At 34.2% G+C, this 17443-nt stretch overlaps 1 protein-coding gene across 1 annotated transcript; it reads left to right on the top strand.

The window, feature by feature from the left end:
• Positions 1-4339: 4339 nt before the first annotated feature.
• frj (membrane bound O-acyltransferase domain containing farjavit) lies at positions 4340-15933 on the top strand. Its single transcript, XM_072541141.1, has 7 exons — positions 4340-4722; positions 8721-9013; positions 9296-9447; positions 10659-10870; positions 11883-12035; positions 13832-13994; positions 15533-15933. Exons 1-7 carry the CDS (start codon positions 4511-4513, stop codon positions 15758-15760), a joined length of 1413 nt encoding a protein of 470 aa, XP_072397242.1. The 5' UTR covers positions 4340-4510; the 3' UTR covers positions 15761-15933.
• The last annotated feature ends 1510 nt before the right edge of the window (positions 15934-17443 follow it).

The raw sequence follows: 17443 nt of genomic DNA, 5'->3' as shown, positions 1-17443 counted from the left end.
GCGGAGGAAAAAGACAAAATGTATGAGGAACTTGAACGAGAAATGGAGAATTTACCTAGAGAAGACACAATACTGGTAATGGGAGATTTTAACGCCCAAGTAGGTAAGGAAGACTACATTAACCAAGTAGCAGGTAAACACACATTACACGAAAAAACAAATGACAATGGTCAAAGATTATGTAACCTAGCAGCTAGTACCAATATGATTATCATTAGTACAAATTTCGAACATCCTAAATACCATAAAGTAACATGGATTTCCCCAGACCAAAAAACATGGTCCCAAATAGACCATATTCTGATTACAAGAAGGAAACAAACATCGGTTACGGACGTGAGAACTTACAGAGGTGCGCATGCAGACACAGATCATTTTATGGTGACTGCAAAGGTAAAACAAAAAGTCAAAAGAACTCTAAAAAACACGACAATGAAAGACAAATGGTACGTAGAAAAACTGAATGCTCCAGACATAAGGATTAAGTATGCTGATGACATGAACAAAAAACTAAAGGAACAGTGTAAATATACAAAGGATATAGAAACAGAATGGAGAAATTTAAAAAAATGTATAAATGAAACAGCGGATGTACACATAGGAATAAAAAGAAACAAAAAAAAACAAGAATGGTATAATGAAGAATGCCATAACATGCTAAAAAAGAAGATAGAAATTAGACAAATGTGGATAAGAACAAATAGACAGGATTATAGGGAAGAATACAATAGAATAAGGAATGAATGTAAGAAAAAAATAAGGAAAATTAAACGTGCCTGGTTAGATGATAAGATAAAAGAAATAGAAAAAGAAAGTAAGAACAGAAACACAAAAGCATTTTATAAGAAAATTAACGAGCAAAACAAAACTTTTAAAGGAAAGATAAAAGGCATAAAAGATAAAAATGGAAAAGTATCAGAAAATGATGAAGAGTATAAAGAAATTTGGACTCACTATTTTAAAGAATTATTAACAGAGCAAGAAGATCAAGACCTAAATGAAAACGTAGAAGAAGAGACAATGATGTTAGGAAACCAGCTAGAAAGACCAACAAAAGAGGAAGTTGAGGAAATTATAAATAGCAGCCGTAATGGTAAATCTTCAGGATCAGACGGGATCAATATGGAACTTATAAAATATGGTGGTGAAGAATTAAAAGAAAAACTGTACAATTTAATAAAAGACATATGGGACGAAGAAAAAATGCCGGAAGAATGGAACAAAGGACAAATTATCACGATTCATAAAAAAGGAGACCAACAAATGTGTAATAACTACAGAGGACTGACGCTATTAAACACAGCATATAAAATTATGTCGACCTTAATACATCGAAGACTGACCAACGCTATGACGAATATCATAGGACACTATCAATGCGGATTTATTAAGGGAAAGTCTACAACAGATGCCATACATACAGTTAAACAAATTATGGAAAAAGCTCATGGATATAAAATAGAAATTGAACTGCTTTTTATAGATTTTCAGCAAGCATTTGATACAATAAAAAGATCAAAATTAATGGCAGCTCTGAAAGAAATGGGAATACAAAACAAATTAAGACGATTAATAAAAATGACAATGAGTAGAACTGTAGTGAGTATAAAAACTCAAGTAGGAGACACAGAAGAATTTGTCATAAATAAAGGGGTTAGACAAGGAGATTCGTTATCAGCAACCCTGTTTAATCTTGCCCTGGAATACATCGTCAGGAAAATAAACAAAGGTACCCTTAGAACTAGAGAAGGACAAATAATAGCATACGCTGACGATATTGTGCTAATAACAAAAAATAGAAAAACAATGGAAAAAATGTTAAATGAAATGGTAACAGAAGGAAAAGTAATGGGATTAAAAATAAACCAAGAAAAAACAAAAATAATGAGATTTGATAAAAACTTCGAAAACAAAAAGGTTAGACTAGGCGAATACATTTTTGAAGAAGTCGAAAAATTTAAGTACTTGGGAATATTAATAACAAACAATGGAGAAAGAGAAACAGAAATCAAAGAAAGGATTATTACAGCAAATAAGACCTTCCATGCAAATAAGAAATTACTAAAAAATAAACTATTGAGTAAGAAATCGAAAATGAAGGTATACAAAACAATAATTCGACCGACGATGATGTATGCAGCCGAAACCCTCAGCATGACAAAAAAACAAGAGGAAAACCTTAGAATACAAGAAAGAAAAATACTAAGAGCAATACTGGGACCAATAAAAATAAATGAAAATGAATTTAGACAAAGAACGAACCTTGAGCTACTGGAAGAAATTAAGGAAGATATAGTGTGTAAAATAAAACAACAAAGAGCAAAATGGCTAGGACACGTATGGAGATCAGGATCAACTACGACGATATTCTCAATATTGGAATGGACACCAGCTGGCAAAAGAAGACGTGGAAGACCAAGATCTACATGGTTACAAGAAGTTGTAAATGATCTCAACAAGGCGGGCATACGACAGTGGAAAGGAAAAACCAGAGATAGGACACAATGGAGAAAAATAACTGAGAAAATTAAATAAGGAACATGAGGACTGATCTACCTCAAAACATAGATCTAGAGAGCGTAAGCGGCGTAACCCCTAAAGGGGTGTTTAGCCACATATACATAGGCGGAGATGTATATTCTTTAAAAGGGTTTGTTAAAGTGAAGTATGTAAATTAAATTTTATTTTAATTCTCAAAGGAAACTATAGTTCACTGTCAACCGTATTTAAATTTGGTATAATATAATATAGGTAATATTATGGATCTTAAAATAACCAACCTAAAAAATGTAGGTTGCTATTTAAAATGTAAAAACTCGTAAGTAGCTTTCTCAAAGATATGTGAACTCTACAATCAACTTCACTGGTCTCTGGCCAATTTTATAAATTGTATATTTCAAAAGCTTAATTGCATAATATCTGTTTTAGAGCTAGAACGTTCATTAACTGATCAGTGTTTAAAAAAATTGTTCCAATATGTATTATTAATTTTATTTTTGGCTATATTATTTAATATAGAAAATAGTCATCTAGACAAAAATTGTCAGTTTATTCCAGAATCTTATCTTTGATAGCTATCAAATATTTTACATAAAGAAAGTCTCTTGATAATTTTAGGCGGTAGCTCTACCCATATTTCTGTTAGCACATATCAGTAAAATGTCTTTATTTCACTTCACCTACTTATTAACCTGAGGTGTAATTCTGGGATGTTTTTATTAGACGGAAACATCTTAAATTCTTGGTTTTTCTTTTTATTCCTTTCCATTTATTGTAGCCTTTACATTGGTTTTATCATAAGCTTTAGATCTTCTTTTGAATCAAAATCTCGCTTCAACAGATAGTTTAACCTTTTCCTCGCTGTGCCGTTTATATTCACACGCTGAACTATTTCTCACTATGTCATCTGCATCAGTACAAATACTACAAATATGACCTGTAATAAGAAGGAGTTCCATCATTTAGGATGACTAAACCTGCGTAGTTGGTTTTCCTCGGTTGCTTTGTTTGCTTGCTCTTGGCTTATTCCTATACCATGAAGAACTAGCGAATGCATGGTCACATCCCAGCAGAGCTCCGTTTGTCGGGAGAAGGCTATTGAAACCTTGATACCCAGAGTCCGCAGAGTATAGACTAACCTACTTCTTAGATCCACAACATAGTTTCCACGTTGTGGCATAGTCTTCAATAGTTTTGTACACGTTGTTTCATCACTGGCGTAAGAGGGACTTTGCTAGTAATGTTTCTTCATACATCCAACAGCCTGTCATGGTGTTATTGGACGCTAGAGCTTCGTTTTCCAGCATCCAGATGACAACTTTAGATATCTGGGTCTCCATCCAAGTCACTGCATAGACAGCAAGGAGGTAAAGTTGATCCTTAATCAACAATCTGACAAATTAATTATTTTTAAATTTTTCTACGTATTTATTAATTATATAATATTGCAGCACTTCGACAATAAGACAATAAAGAGGAAATCTAAAAGCAATTTGTAATATTATCATATTATATCAGTCAAATTATCAATTTATTCCTCTTGATCAGCTTTAAAAAATTAAAAAAATGTTTGAGCCCTACGAGATAGTAACCACTCCCGTCTATGATATTGTAGTATTTAAATACGATTGCCGCCGATTACCCGAATTTTAAATAGTTTAAATATAAGCAAATAAAGGTTAATAGTCAATAAAATAAATCAGTTTCAAAATTTCTTTCAATTTAACAAAAATAAGTAACTAAATATTTAAATAAAATAAAATGTATCCAACAAATATACGTTTATCGTTTATTCTTGGCTGAAACACACTATAGTGGAAGACAGAAGCTTATGCAAATGCAAAATAATTTAACATTTATGTAGAATATAAACAAAGTAAATTGGCGAAACTTTGAACCCTACACGCTACAATACAAAACGCATTGTAGCGTGTGTATAAGTTGTTTTAATTCGGCCTACTAATGATTACATAAAGTAGTTAATCAGATCAGTAAAAAAATTGAAACCAAAATGAATACTGACGATATAATTTACTTATGTCTTATATTTTTTCAAATGGGATTTGGTTTTTATTATCGAACAATTAACAATATAGATAATAAGAAGTTAATTGGAGCAGCCGTTGGATTTTCAATTGCTTTTATTGTATCCGGTTTTCATGTATTGCATGTTTTGATAAGCACCTTAATTAATGCATACATTATATTGTTTATTGATAAAAGGTGAGTTTTAAAATTACATCCCTAATTTTAGACACAAATTTTTGAATATTTAAATTAGGATATATTAGAATAAGTTAAATTTCCATATTTTTGAATTAAAATGTAGTGTCATGATTTGGTTGTACCTAGTTTGATTTTATCTTGCACCTCTATTTAAAAAAAAAACGCATTTTTCTGTATTCTCTTTTATTGGTGTAATATTCTTGGATGACAAATAAAATTTAGTATACAGTACTGAACACATGACAAAGTTGAAAAGAATCTAAGTACACAAGTGTACTCAGTAGAGTCAACTCAAATGTATTCCCAACCTCAGTTTCTGGGACTATCCTGGGTGCCTTTTTTGGTCAACTTAACTATTGTCTGTTTACACAATTGACATTTTCAGCACTATCTTCTTACATATTATTTGTTTATCCTATAGAACAATTCTCAAACTATTTTGTAACATTAGACAATGCCTAAATGTCTACAATACACCTGATGTAACTGACATATTATTTCTGATAATTTACTTTTCAATACAATCAACTGTAGCTCTATATCATAATCTTTTTAAAAGTTTTGCACAGAAGATATTTCAGTATTAAATGTAGCAAATTATTATACCAGCAAGCTCTTTTGGATACTTTGATTTTGAAGTAACTCAATGCTAGTTACCTTCTGCTAAATAAAAATTTATTATGTTGTCCACACCTTCAGTCATCCGTAGACTTTCACCTCAACAGTGCCAATCAAATCTTCTCATTAGGATTTTCTTAGTATGGTCAAGTGTCAAGTAAATTCAAAATTCTCTTTAATCTATTTACAACAAATAAGTTATTTGTACAATAGTGTACAGATAAATTACAATGGGCTACCAAACATTAAATGTCATATCTATCTATAGCCCTGAGGACAGCAAACTTAAGGAGGAACGAGAGGCATTCTAAGAACAATTGCAAACCATCCTGGATGAAGAGGATGTATAGAGCTCATGAAGAGCCCTTAATTCTTATGGGTGACTTTAATGCACAAATCGGAAATGAAATAGTTCCAGGAGTAAAACAAAGATTTAATGAAAACCATGTCAATGTAAATGGAGAACTCATATACATTTGAAAACTCCAGGGGACATAAATCTATGATTGATTTTATAGTCACTAATAGAAAAATCCACCCAAAGCAAATTCTAGATATACGAACTTTAAATTCAGCAGACGCAGTGAGTAAACACAAACTAGTACTAGCAAAGATAAGAATGAAAATAACACCAAAACATGTTCTACAGGAAATCACCGAGGAAAAATTCAATGTAGAATTACTGTGGAACGACTCTACAAGAGAAATGTACCAAAGGAGGCTAGCACAGAATATACAGCTGAAACAAATAGACAATATCAAAGATATAAACGTGAGCTGGGAGAAAATTAAAAACAACATTGAAGAAGCAGCAACAGAAGCTCTAGGAAAACGCAAAGTCATACTGAACAAAAGAAACAACAACAATACACTATGGTTCAGAAAAGAAATAAAAGAGAAATGTAAAGAGAAACAAGAGGCCTACACGAAGTACAAAACATCAAATACCCCAGAATCACGAGACACCTATAGAAGAATAAGAAATGAAACAAAGCAGTTGGTAAGAAGAACAAAAAATGAACACTGGAAACAGTTTAAAAAGGATGGAAAGCAACTTCTACGGTACACAGAAATGGCAGAATTGAAGGAATACAATAACATACCAGCAAATGAATGGGAAAGATACCTGACGGACCTGTTTAAAGAAAAGAAAAATAAAAATCAACACAATAACATACCTGACACGAAATAGAAATCAGTTTTCAGGAAGTAGAAATAGCCACAAATTCACTCAAAAATAGAAAGTCACCAGGACCAGACGGAATAACCAACGAGCTTCTAAAACACGGAGGAGAAAGTATAACCCTAGAGATGACAAAACTTATACAAAAACTAATATTGCACTGCAAGATACCAGATGCATGGAGAAACAGCATAATGATACCAATGTTCAAGAAAGGAGATAAAGAAGACCCCAACAATTATAGAGGTATAAATCTACTCAACCCCGCACTTAAACTTACCACAAAAGTCCTGACCAACAAAATCAATAAACTAACAACTTTATCAGATGTACAACAAGGATTCAGATCCGGAAGATCCTACGTAGACGCCGTATTTGTACTAAGACATCACAGAAAAGGCCATCGAGTACAATAAACCAGCATATCTATGTTTTATAGACCTGACAAAGGCTTTCGATCGCATCCAAATCGAAGACGTCTTACACCTACTGTATAAAAGAAACATACCAATCAATATTATACAAACCATCGAAAACATCTACTTCCATAATCAAATACAGGCAAAGGTAAATGGAAAACTAACACAGTGTATACCAGTACAAAGCGGATTCAGGTAGGGTTACTTGTTAAGCCCACTTCTCTTTAATATAATAATGGACGAAATAATACAAGCAGTACTTAAAGGTAATGGCTACAGAATGGGGAATAAAGAAATCCAAATATTATGTTATGCAGACGACGCCGCATTAATCGCCGAGACAGAAGACGAACTCCAAAGATTAACACACATCTTCAATACAACAGCCAAGAAATATTGATGGGAAAATAATAAAGTAGGAAGCAAGATTTAGATGTCTGGGAATAGATATAACTAGCTATGGAGATAAAGAAGAAGTACGACAACAAAGCTTAAAAGCAAGTAAAGCTGCGGGATATCTTAATGACACAATCTGGAAGAACAAACACCTAAGACAAGACACAAAAACAAGAATCTATAAAGCAGCAATTAGACCTATATTAACATACACGGCGGAGACAAGACCTGATACATCTAAAACAGACGACTACTAGAAACAACAGAGATGAAAATACTCCGATGAATATCAGGGAAAAGTCTGTTGGATAGGGAGAGAAGCGAAAACATAAGAAGAGCATGCAATATGGAAGACTTAAATGGATGGGTGACAAAACGAAAACAGGAGTGGAATGAACACATTAGTAGAATAGCAGAGGATAGGATAGTACGAATAGCATGAGATAAGTCACCAAATGGACAAAAAGTATTGGCAGGCCAAGAAAAAGATGGTGCGACAATTTAAACAATGTAGGAGGCTAATATTGAAGAAGAAATAGGCTTTAAAGCCTACATACAAGAAGGAAGAAGAAGAAGAATAGTGTATTTACATTTAACTACTATCTGTTATAACTAAAAGCGTGTTTCTGTATGTCTTATATAGTTAGGGGAGGCATCCCAAGAAATCTTCAAATCTCCCCATATTCCTACAATTCTTGCCAGCAAGGCAGTCACTCTGTGATGTTGGTTCTAGTAATTTCTGGTTTGAAATTCTGCTAAAAATAACCCTAAAGAAATGAGAGGCAGAATTTACAAAACAGTCATCAGACCAATAATGACATATGCGGCAGAAACACGGCCTGACACAGAGAGGACAAAAGGATGTTAGAAACAGCAGAGATGAAAACACTTAAAAAAATTGATGGTAAGATACTATGGGACAGAGTTAGAAGTACAGATATAGTAGATGCAAGGTGGAGAACATCAAGCATTGGTAAGAAATAGAAGAGTAGAATGGAACGATCATATAAGCCGAATGACAACAAATTGAGTAGTAAAACAGCAAGAGAGAGTTCCCCAATAGGAAAACGATCAGTAGGAAGGCCACGAAAAAACGATGGAACGACAACTTAATGGAGGCACATTGAAAAACAGAGAGAGTCATGTCTACATAAAAAGAAGAAGAAGAACAAATTCTGTTAGTATGGGTGCTTCGTTAGAATAATTACATTTTCTTCTTTTATCTTTGGCCTACAAAGTTTTAACTTCTTTCTCTTCTTTTAAAAAATCTTCAAGCTCAAAACTCATGTTTTTATTTAATTGTGACAATTTTCAATTGCATGTCTTGATAATTATAGTAATAATTATAGTTTGGTAAAGTAGTATTTTTTTTCTTATAGGAAATGTCATGTATATTCATTTGTCTTTTCCTTTTTGTACCTCATGTTCTTCCGAACAACTGCCTATTTTGGAATTCCATATGCTCCTGGACACACCAATCTGGTTCAAATGATGTTGACTCTAAAATTAGTTGGTTTGGCCTGTGAAGTTAACACTTCCTTCGAAGCTAAAAAGAAAAAGGATGAGTCAACCAAAACTGAAGAACAAGAATATGAGGATGAAAGACTACAATTTAAAATCAGTTTTACAGATATTATTTGTTATACTTTTAACTACTGTGGAGTTTTAACAGGTTAGTTTTTTTTATTCTATTTTTCATCAGTTTCGTGTTTTAGATTTGATGTAATATTTATAATAAAAGCTCTGCTAACTGGAATCCTGTTTAATGGAAACATTCATGTAATGTATGGATTAGAAATAGCATTAAACTCCCTCTGGTCCTGGATAAGTTATGAAGCTCTTTGATAATATTCAATTTATTTTATTTATTAATATTAATAGTAATTTTATTGATTATTGGTTGTTCACAATTTAAGCTTTTAGTTAATTATTATATATAATTTTGTGATTCTAGGTCCATATTTCCGGTATGTTACTTACTTGGACCATTTATACAAGCCTTACTATAAATACGACAATATTCTTACGGCTCTTAAGAAAAGAATACACTGGATTCCCATTTTGGGGGCAGCTCATCTCATTACTAATTACTACTGGCCGTTATCGGTAGGTTTCAAAATATTTTCAGTCTGAATAATAAAAGGCGTTGTTTTGTCTGAGTATAAAATTGGAAAAGTAAAAAATATAAATAGTTCCATGAATGATTTTGTGAAATTCTAATATTTATAAGAAATTATCTACTTCCTCAATTTTACCTGATTCTTAATCATGGGACGGGACCAGTTAATCGTAAAGAGTACTTATCTTAATGCGGCTTTCTTTAAATAATTTTTTCTTCCTTTTTAGGTTACTCACGAGAAAGAGTTCAGTGTTACTTAGTAGGTTGCGCCTATGTTGTTATCAGGTACCTATGTTGCGCCAGGATTGATTCGACAATCTCTTGGTCGCTTGTGTATGCTTATACAGCAGTTGCACACTGCGTTCAACGTACAATAATAGACCGCATCCATTTATCGTATAAATCATACAGACGCGACAGAGGGCGTAACGTTCTTTACATGAAAATATATAGTACATATATTATACTATATATGAAAAAAAAAAAGAGGAATAAAACACCAAGAAGTCAAATTTGATAAAATAGACTGCTATAAACAATGCAAGATCAAAACTTGATCTAAAAGATGCAGACAGTTTTCAGAGACAAAGAAACAGAAGAAGAAAATTAGAATACTTCTTAAATACAGACACCAGCAACTCTTTCTTCAAGTGTATGAAGAAGGGGTTCGGGTTAAAGAAGAAACTGATGGATGCAAATTATTTATCCAACTATTCAGACAAGCCGCCAAAAAAATAGGAATTACCATGTTAATAGCCAACACCTGCAATGGATGAGGTAGTCCATATACAGTCCCCATCCCCATATTTAAAAAGGAGACCCAATGGAATGCGACAACTATTATAATACGATATACGAGGAATTGAGAGAAGTAGAAACTAGAGAATGAAAACTAAAAATAGGAATGAATCTTCTTCTTAAGTTCCATTTTCTCTCGAAGCGACCTCCGACCGCTCTAAATACTCCTACACTACTGTGTTCAAACCAGGATACTCTTCGTCTTCCCACATTTTCTTTCCTCGAATGGTGAGGATTAATTGAATAAGTCAAGGCCCAACCTGGACTGTAATTCCTGCGATATTTTTTTTAATTGAAATTTCCTAGAAATAGTTTTCAAGTTGTAAATAGAGGGAAAACTATTACGTTTATGTCTTATTTCAAATTTGTTTAAAAAAATACAATATTCATTATTTTTTAGTATGTAAACACGGAAGAGTTTTTGAATAGGTCATTTTTCTATAGAGCTTGGTATGTCTGGCCATCATTTGTAATATTTAGAAGTAGAATATATTTTGGACTGGTACTCACTGAAATTGTGTGTATCTTTGGAGGTTTGGGAGTATATCCAGAATTCGCAAAAGCCAAATCCGGTCATGGACCAACACAAAACTACAAAAAGCTGAAGGAAACGTAAGTTGAAATTAAACTATAATTTTAGTAGTAATTAAAGCTGCTTGCTACTAAAAATAAACATCGTTCTATTATTTGTATTAAAATGGTTACTACTATGTTAAGAATAACTTAGTGATTCAATGTACCGTACGTTACAATAACAACAAAGAAAAGTATTCCAGTAAATGACCGTTTTGAAGTGTATTTTCCCTCGTGGCGGGTTTGCTTGAAAATTTGAATTTAGATTCCTCACTTTTGGAGTTAAGCCCAGGGTTGCATTTACTTTGGTGGTGAAAGCCACCCCTTCTCGGTGGTCAAATAACATATGTTCAAAATAAGTCCAGAAATGGATAAATTGACTAATTCTAAGCAACTTTTATTCTATAGAGTTTTTTCACTAATTCAATATTTTTTGAAGTATTTGCGAGTGAACATGTTCATTTTTCCAAATAAAACTATGTTTTTAGACGATTTTTCACAAATAACTCATGACGTTTTTTCTAATAGTGGTCATTTTCACCCCTAAAAAATAAAAAGCAACCAACAGCGCAAGTCCAATTTTAAAGTGGAGGGTAAGTATAACCTAAATCCAAATTTCCCTTCAAATCAGTGGAGACAATGACATTGTTTTAATTATAACTAATCTAGGGGGTGACATATAGGGGTTAAACTGTGATAAAATCTTAAATTATGTTATGTAATGTTAATTGACATTCATTCCCTTCATTAAAAGATAATTTGAATAAATTACCCACTTTAATTTACAATTATACGATTTTTTCCCAATAGGGGTAGATTTCTCCCCTAAAAAATAAAAAGCAACCAACGGCACAAGTCCAAAAGTGAAGTGGAGGGTATATAGAACGTGAATCCAAATTTTCATGCAATTTGGTGGTGTATTTCACGTTTATTTACGGGACTAAAGATGCCTCACACGTTTTTTCGATATAAACAAAATTTAGTTATGAAAGTCGTACAATTTTAGATAACAAATTATTATATAGTCAAAAATTATGTATTTTTTCTTTAGGACCGATCCAGAAGTTTTAAAAGGACTCAAATATGATTATGAAACTATCCAATCTATAAACCCTTATGAGTCAGACTGTGTTCCTACAATGAGAGAAGCCATGAAACACTGGAACATCACTATCCAATACTGGTTAGCCACTTACATATATAGGTAAAGTAAACTTTCTTTTAGTAACTGTAAAATTAGGATTGTGTATCCAGAAACATTTATTCAATCTATCTTCTACTTTCATTTTGGCTTGTGCAGCTGTGTACAAATTGCCAATAAAGTGGACGAGATGATGAGGTACTCCCATTTCTGTCATTATACTCCAAAGTTTATTGCACTTCACTTGATCAAAGGTCTTTTGATAGTCGATAAAACATAATATGTGTTGACTCGCATTCGCTTCACTGCTAAATGATTTAGCGGAAGAAGGTTCAGGCTCTGGTTCGGGACAGAAAAACTATCTTTTTCTAGTTTCTCTTCTCCCTAACCTTCGGTTACAATTCATCGTTCCACCACCAAGTTTCTTGTTCCTTAGGAGGCCTTGTACCAGATATATTTACTAGAAATTCCTCTCCTACTCGTACCACAACTTTGCTGTTGGCTTCCCACTAGTCATTTACCATATATTTTTCCTCATATACTTCCAGCATTCTACTCATGAAGACTTTTAGCAAATCCTTATGCTTTAAATTCCACCACTTTACTTTCTGATGTCCTACTTGTTTTCCTTTTCGCCTCACCTTTAGCTGACTCTCTTTTAGCTGGCTTTTTCTACACAGCACAAAATCTATCTGACTTTTCCTTCCCTCGCTACTATAGGCAACATACTGGCCTTCAGTCTTCATAAACATATTAATCACAGCCAAATCCCATGCCACTTCAAAGTCAATCACAGTATTTCCTTCATCATTTCTTATTCCGGACCCCAACCTCCATGAACTCTTTCTATTCCTGCTCTTTCTCTACCAAGGGCACTCCAAAATTCTTCCTTTTCTTGTTCTTCACACCCTACGTGTGGGGCGTAGGCACATATGATTTTAAATCGCCTGTATTCCTTTGCACACTTATTATTCTATCACTTCTTCTGGTTACCCTTAATAGTTGTTCCTTCCACTCGTTGTTCAAAATAATACTCACTCCATTTCTGTCATGACTGTTTGCACTACTGTATATAACTTGCATCCTACTCCAAGATCTCTTGATTTATTACCTTTCCAACGAGTTTCTTATACACAAAGTACAACAATCCTTCTCTACATGAAATCATCGAGCTCTCTTCCTTTAGCTGTCATATTTCTGACTTTAAGAGTTGCAATCTTCGGGATTAGCTTCTTTGGCCCCTTCCGTCCTCTAAGGAGTAGCCCTATTCGTATTATTTTTTTCTATGATTTTAGTAAGGTGATTTTTACATATTGTTCTGAAGCTATTTTCTTGTGGCATTTTAAATTAATTACTATTTAACTGGGAATAAGCCACAATTAAAGGTTAAAATACGTTTATTGACGTTTCAATTTCCACTTCGGAAATCGTTCTCAAAATACAAACATTAGTAAATTGTTGTTCTAATAGAATATTAAATTTATTTAAATGTATATCTCTTTGTTTAATATATGAATTTTCATAAACTATATGTAAACTAAAAATAATTTGATCAAAATCAGAATTTGATATCACATCGAAAAGTAAATCTTCAATACTTACAATATCTTGTTCAACAAAAAATAAATTTGATCTATGATATTTAATCTTTTTTTAATATGAAACGTCAATAAACGTATTTTAACCTTTAATTGTGGCTTATTCCCAGTTAAATAGTGATTTTTACAGCCTGACGCACACAATACTCCTTTATACGAGCTTGGGACCGGCACTGATAGTTACTGAGCTACTCAATCCACCCAGTCACTACCAGAGGCAGAGTTATTTAAGTTTTATTAATTGTTTATTATTATTTACAGAAAGTTCCCATATAAAAAATACCGCACTCATGTTACCATGTTCATGTCTGCATTATGGCATGGAGTTTATGCCGGGTATTATTTCTGCATAGCCACTGTACCGTTCGCTCTTCTCTACGAAGATGTCTGGGTGAAATTGTTACTAGATGGCGCTGAAGGTGTGGTAAGTATTTTAATATATAACAATATTAAATAAAAGCTATAATTTCTAATTAACTTTTCAATACAATAATTCCAATCGTACTAGGGCGGACGGATAAATACTTAGCCTACAAAAGAAAAACGAAAATTTTGGAAAAGTGGTGATTTATTTCTCAACATAGTCTCCTTTTAAATCGATACACTTGACTCAGCGATGCTCAAACTTCTGTAACCGGTCTGAAAAATACGTTTTCTCGAGGTCTCCAAAGTAGGCTTCCGTGGCGGCGATAACCTCCTCATTTAACTTAAATTTCTGCCCGGCAAGTGCCTTTTTCAAGTTCGAAACCAAAAAGAAGTCGCACGGGGCCAAATCTGGAGAATACTGTGGATGGGGCCCAATTTGATCAATTTCGCAATGACGATGGCGGAGGTAACAGCAGGGACGTGGTCATGGTGGAAGAGCACTATTTTCTTCGCCAAACGGTGTCGTTTTTCTGCATTTAGACGTCGAATCGGCCCAATAATAGAGTCCTGTGATCGTTTTGCCCTTCTTCAGATAGTAGATGTAGCTGACCCTTTGTGAATCCCAGAAAATTGTGGCCATCACCTTTCCTGCCGATAGGACAGTCTTCGCCTTCTGCGGAGCTTGTTCTCCGCGTGCCGTCTACTGTTTCTACTGTTCTTTGGTCTCTAGTGTGTACCAGTGGATGAATGTTTCGTCGACGGTTATGAAACGACTTAAAACTCCTTCGAATTACGCTTAAATATCGTCAAACACTGCTCTGAATTGGTTTCACGATTGGCGCTTGTTATTCGGAGTGAGCAAACGCGGCACCAATCGCGCCGACAGCTTTCTCATGTCCAAAATTTCATGCAGGATATGACATATGCGGTCTTTTGAAATACCTACTGTCTTAGATATCTCGCGCACCTTCAGTCGGCGGTCTGCTAATACGATATCGTGGAGTTCTCTCACGTTATCCTCCGTGGTAGTCATTTTCGGATCACCGAGGCGTGGCTCATCAAAAACTGACGTGCGACCACATTGCAACTCCTTCAAGCAATTTTTGACGGTTGCCATCGAAGGAGAAGAGTCACCGTACACAATATCCTAGCGCTCTTTGATTTCGCTAGGCGATTTCCCTTCCAAAAACAAGAATCGAATCACCGACCGATATTGCTCTTTTTCCATTTTTCTAAAATTCGCGGACACACCCACTTTCAAACGCGGTCAAAACAAAACTATGAGTCGATTCGGCTGAAATTTTGACATTAGACGTCTACGAGAATGTATTACAAGATAGTAGGTTTCTCTTGAGAAAATGGAGCCATCGGGCGGTAAGTAAGGCTAAGTACTTATTGGATCGCCTACATATGAACGCGCAATCGTATTTCTTAATCGCCTACCGGATTACTCATATACACAAACAAAGATCTAGAGTCCAAAATCAGAAGAGAATTTTTGAATACGTTTTTGTCTTTGTAATAGTTATACGTTAAATATATATTATACTTAATCAAACATAACCTATTTAAAATACTAACAACTATCTTTTTCAGTCTTTACAACTTGGAAAACTACTGTTGCTCTTCCTAAAGATGCAAATGTTCTCCTACCAAAGCATTTCGTTTGTTTTATTAGAAATTAGAAAAATAATGGATTACTACAACAGCGTCTACCACTGGGTACCAATAGTGTACGTCGGCATCTATTTCTTAGGAAAACACCTTCTAAAATTGAAAAGACAGCGCGCTAAGAAGGCCGAACCCCAGATTGACATTAGATAAGTGATATAACATGAAGGTATACTCATAGAAGATACTGAAGACATTTTTTTTTATATATATACACGAGTGTATTATCATCACTCCACAGGTTAAGGTATGAAGTTATCTCCATAATATATATTAGATTTATATTTGGATCTGATTTTTATGTATAAATATACATATTGTTTATAGTGGTTTTTTTTATTTTCCAAGTACCTAAAGATTTGCAATCTGTCCTGTTTGGACAATAATCAAATTTGATAATTGAAACAGAGAAATTATCATGAGCGAAGAATACCTACCATTGCTGGTACCTTCCTTATTAAATTTAACTAAAATTATTATTAAAAAAAAAATTAATATTCTAAACAATTACTATGAACTATCAACTTATGAAATCTATCTGTTAAGTCCAAGGGTTTGTGTCTCTTAAGTCATCCAACTTACCTGCTGTTTTCCAGTAGGTTTACCGCACTATAATTTGGGTGAATTTCTAACCGCTTTAAATGCCTATCACTACACTTTTTTATTTTTTCGCGGACAACACTCACTGAGAGATCACGATGTATGACTTCATTAGGGACGTAGTATGGCGCATTAACAATCTACCTAAGGACCTTCGATTGGAACCTCTGCAGGATTTCAATATTGGATTCGCTTGCACACCCCTACAGTTGAATGCCATAGGTCCAGATAGGTTTTAGAATAATTACTTTATACACTAATGATTTATTTTCTAGTGATAGTTCAGATCTTCTTCCAAGTAGCCGGTAAAGTTGTCTCAAGTTGTTTTCGTTTATTGAATATGTGGTTTCTCCAAGTAAGTCGTCTATGAAGATGAATACCAAGGTTTTTTGCACTATCGGATTGCGATATACCTTGATTGTTTAGTTGTACAGGTGGACATGTTAGACGTTTAGTTATAAAAGTAACCATTTTCTTAAGTCATCTAGTCCTAGATAATATTCTCTAGCCTGACCCTTTTTATAAAGTCTAGTAGCTTCGAGACTGTACCTTCCATGTAGCTATTTGCCGGTGGATTTTCTTCTCCTAATGCAAAGAACAGCACATTTGCCAGACTGTCACACTGACATAAAATGTGCTCTGCTGTTTCTTCTTCGAGGTGACAGAATCTGCACAGGTCATCATCTGATAATCCCATCAGCTTCGAGTGCCTATTCAGCTTACAGTGCCCTGTTAGAAGACCTACTATGGCTTTGACTGTTTTCCTGTCTTTGCTTATTAGGTCTGCCGTAAATTTTGGCGAATGTTCTGTAATGAACTGTTTTGCCTGTCTTTGTCCTGGTGAATTCCTCCACCATTCCAGAGATTTGTGAGCTACCCACTTCCTTGTACCCGTTCTTGTTACTGATTTTGCAACTCCGCAGAAGGGTTCCGGTCCAATGAATGGCATTAATGAGCCCTATTTGGCCATTTCATCTGTTTTTCATTGCCCTTATGACCCTCGGTACCCAGGCCACCGTAACCTTACTACGGTCTCCTAGTTTATTTAGGGCACACACACAATCACATACTAGCTTAGAATTGACCTCTGCAGAATTGAGTGCCTTAAGCGCTGCCTGACTATCTGTGAAGACGGCAACTGAACAGAACGTTCTTTCCTGCCTGTCAGCAGCTTGTATGGGTACACCTTTATTTCAGTCTTCCCTGCCTGGTATATTAATTGTGAACTTATTGTTA

Source organism: Diabrotica undecimpunctata, chromosome 8 (assembly GCF_040954645.1).
Source record: "Diabrotica undecimpunctata isolate CICGRU chromosome 8, icDiaUnde3, whole genome shotgun sequence".
NCBI classification, from domain to species: Eukaryota; Metazoa; Arthropoda; class Insecta; order Coleoptera; family Chrysomelidae; genus Diabrotica; species Diabrotica undecimpunctata.
Note: the sequence above shows the minus strand (reverse complement) of the source record. Positions and strands in the feature narration are given on the sequence as shown.

Excerpts from the sequence above, each read along its gene's own strand:
- frj (XM_072541141.1), top strand. The coding sequence starts at position 4,511 with ATGAATACTGACGATATAATTTACTTATGTCTTATATTTTTTCAAATG. Across the intron at positions 9,014-9,295 it reads CTACTGTGGAGTTTTAACAG|GTCCATATTTCCGGTATGTT; the intron begins GTTAGTTTTTTT and ends TTGTGATTCTAG. Across the intron at positions 13,995-15,532 it reads TAGATGGCGCTGAAGGTGTG|TCTTTACAACTTGGAAAACT; the intron begins GTAAGTATTTTA and ends TATCTTTTTCAG.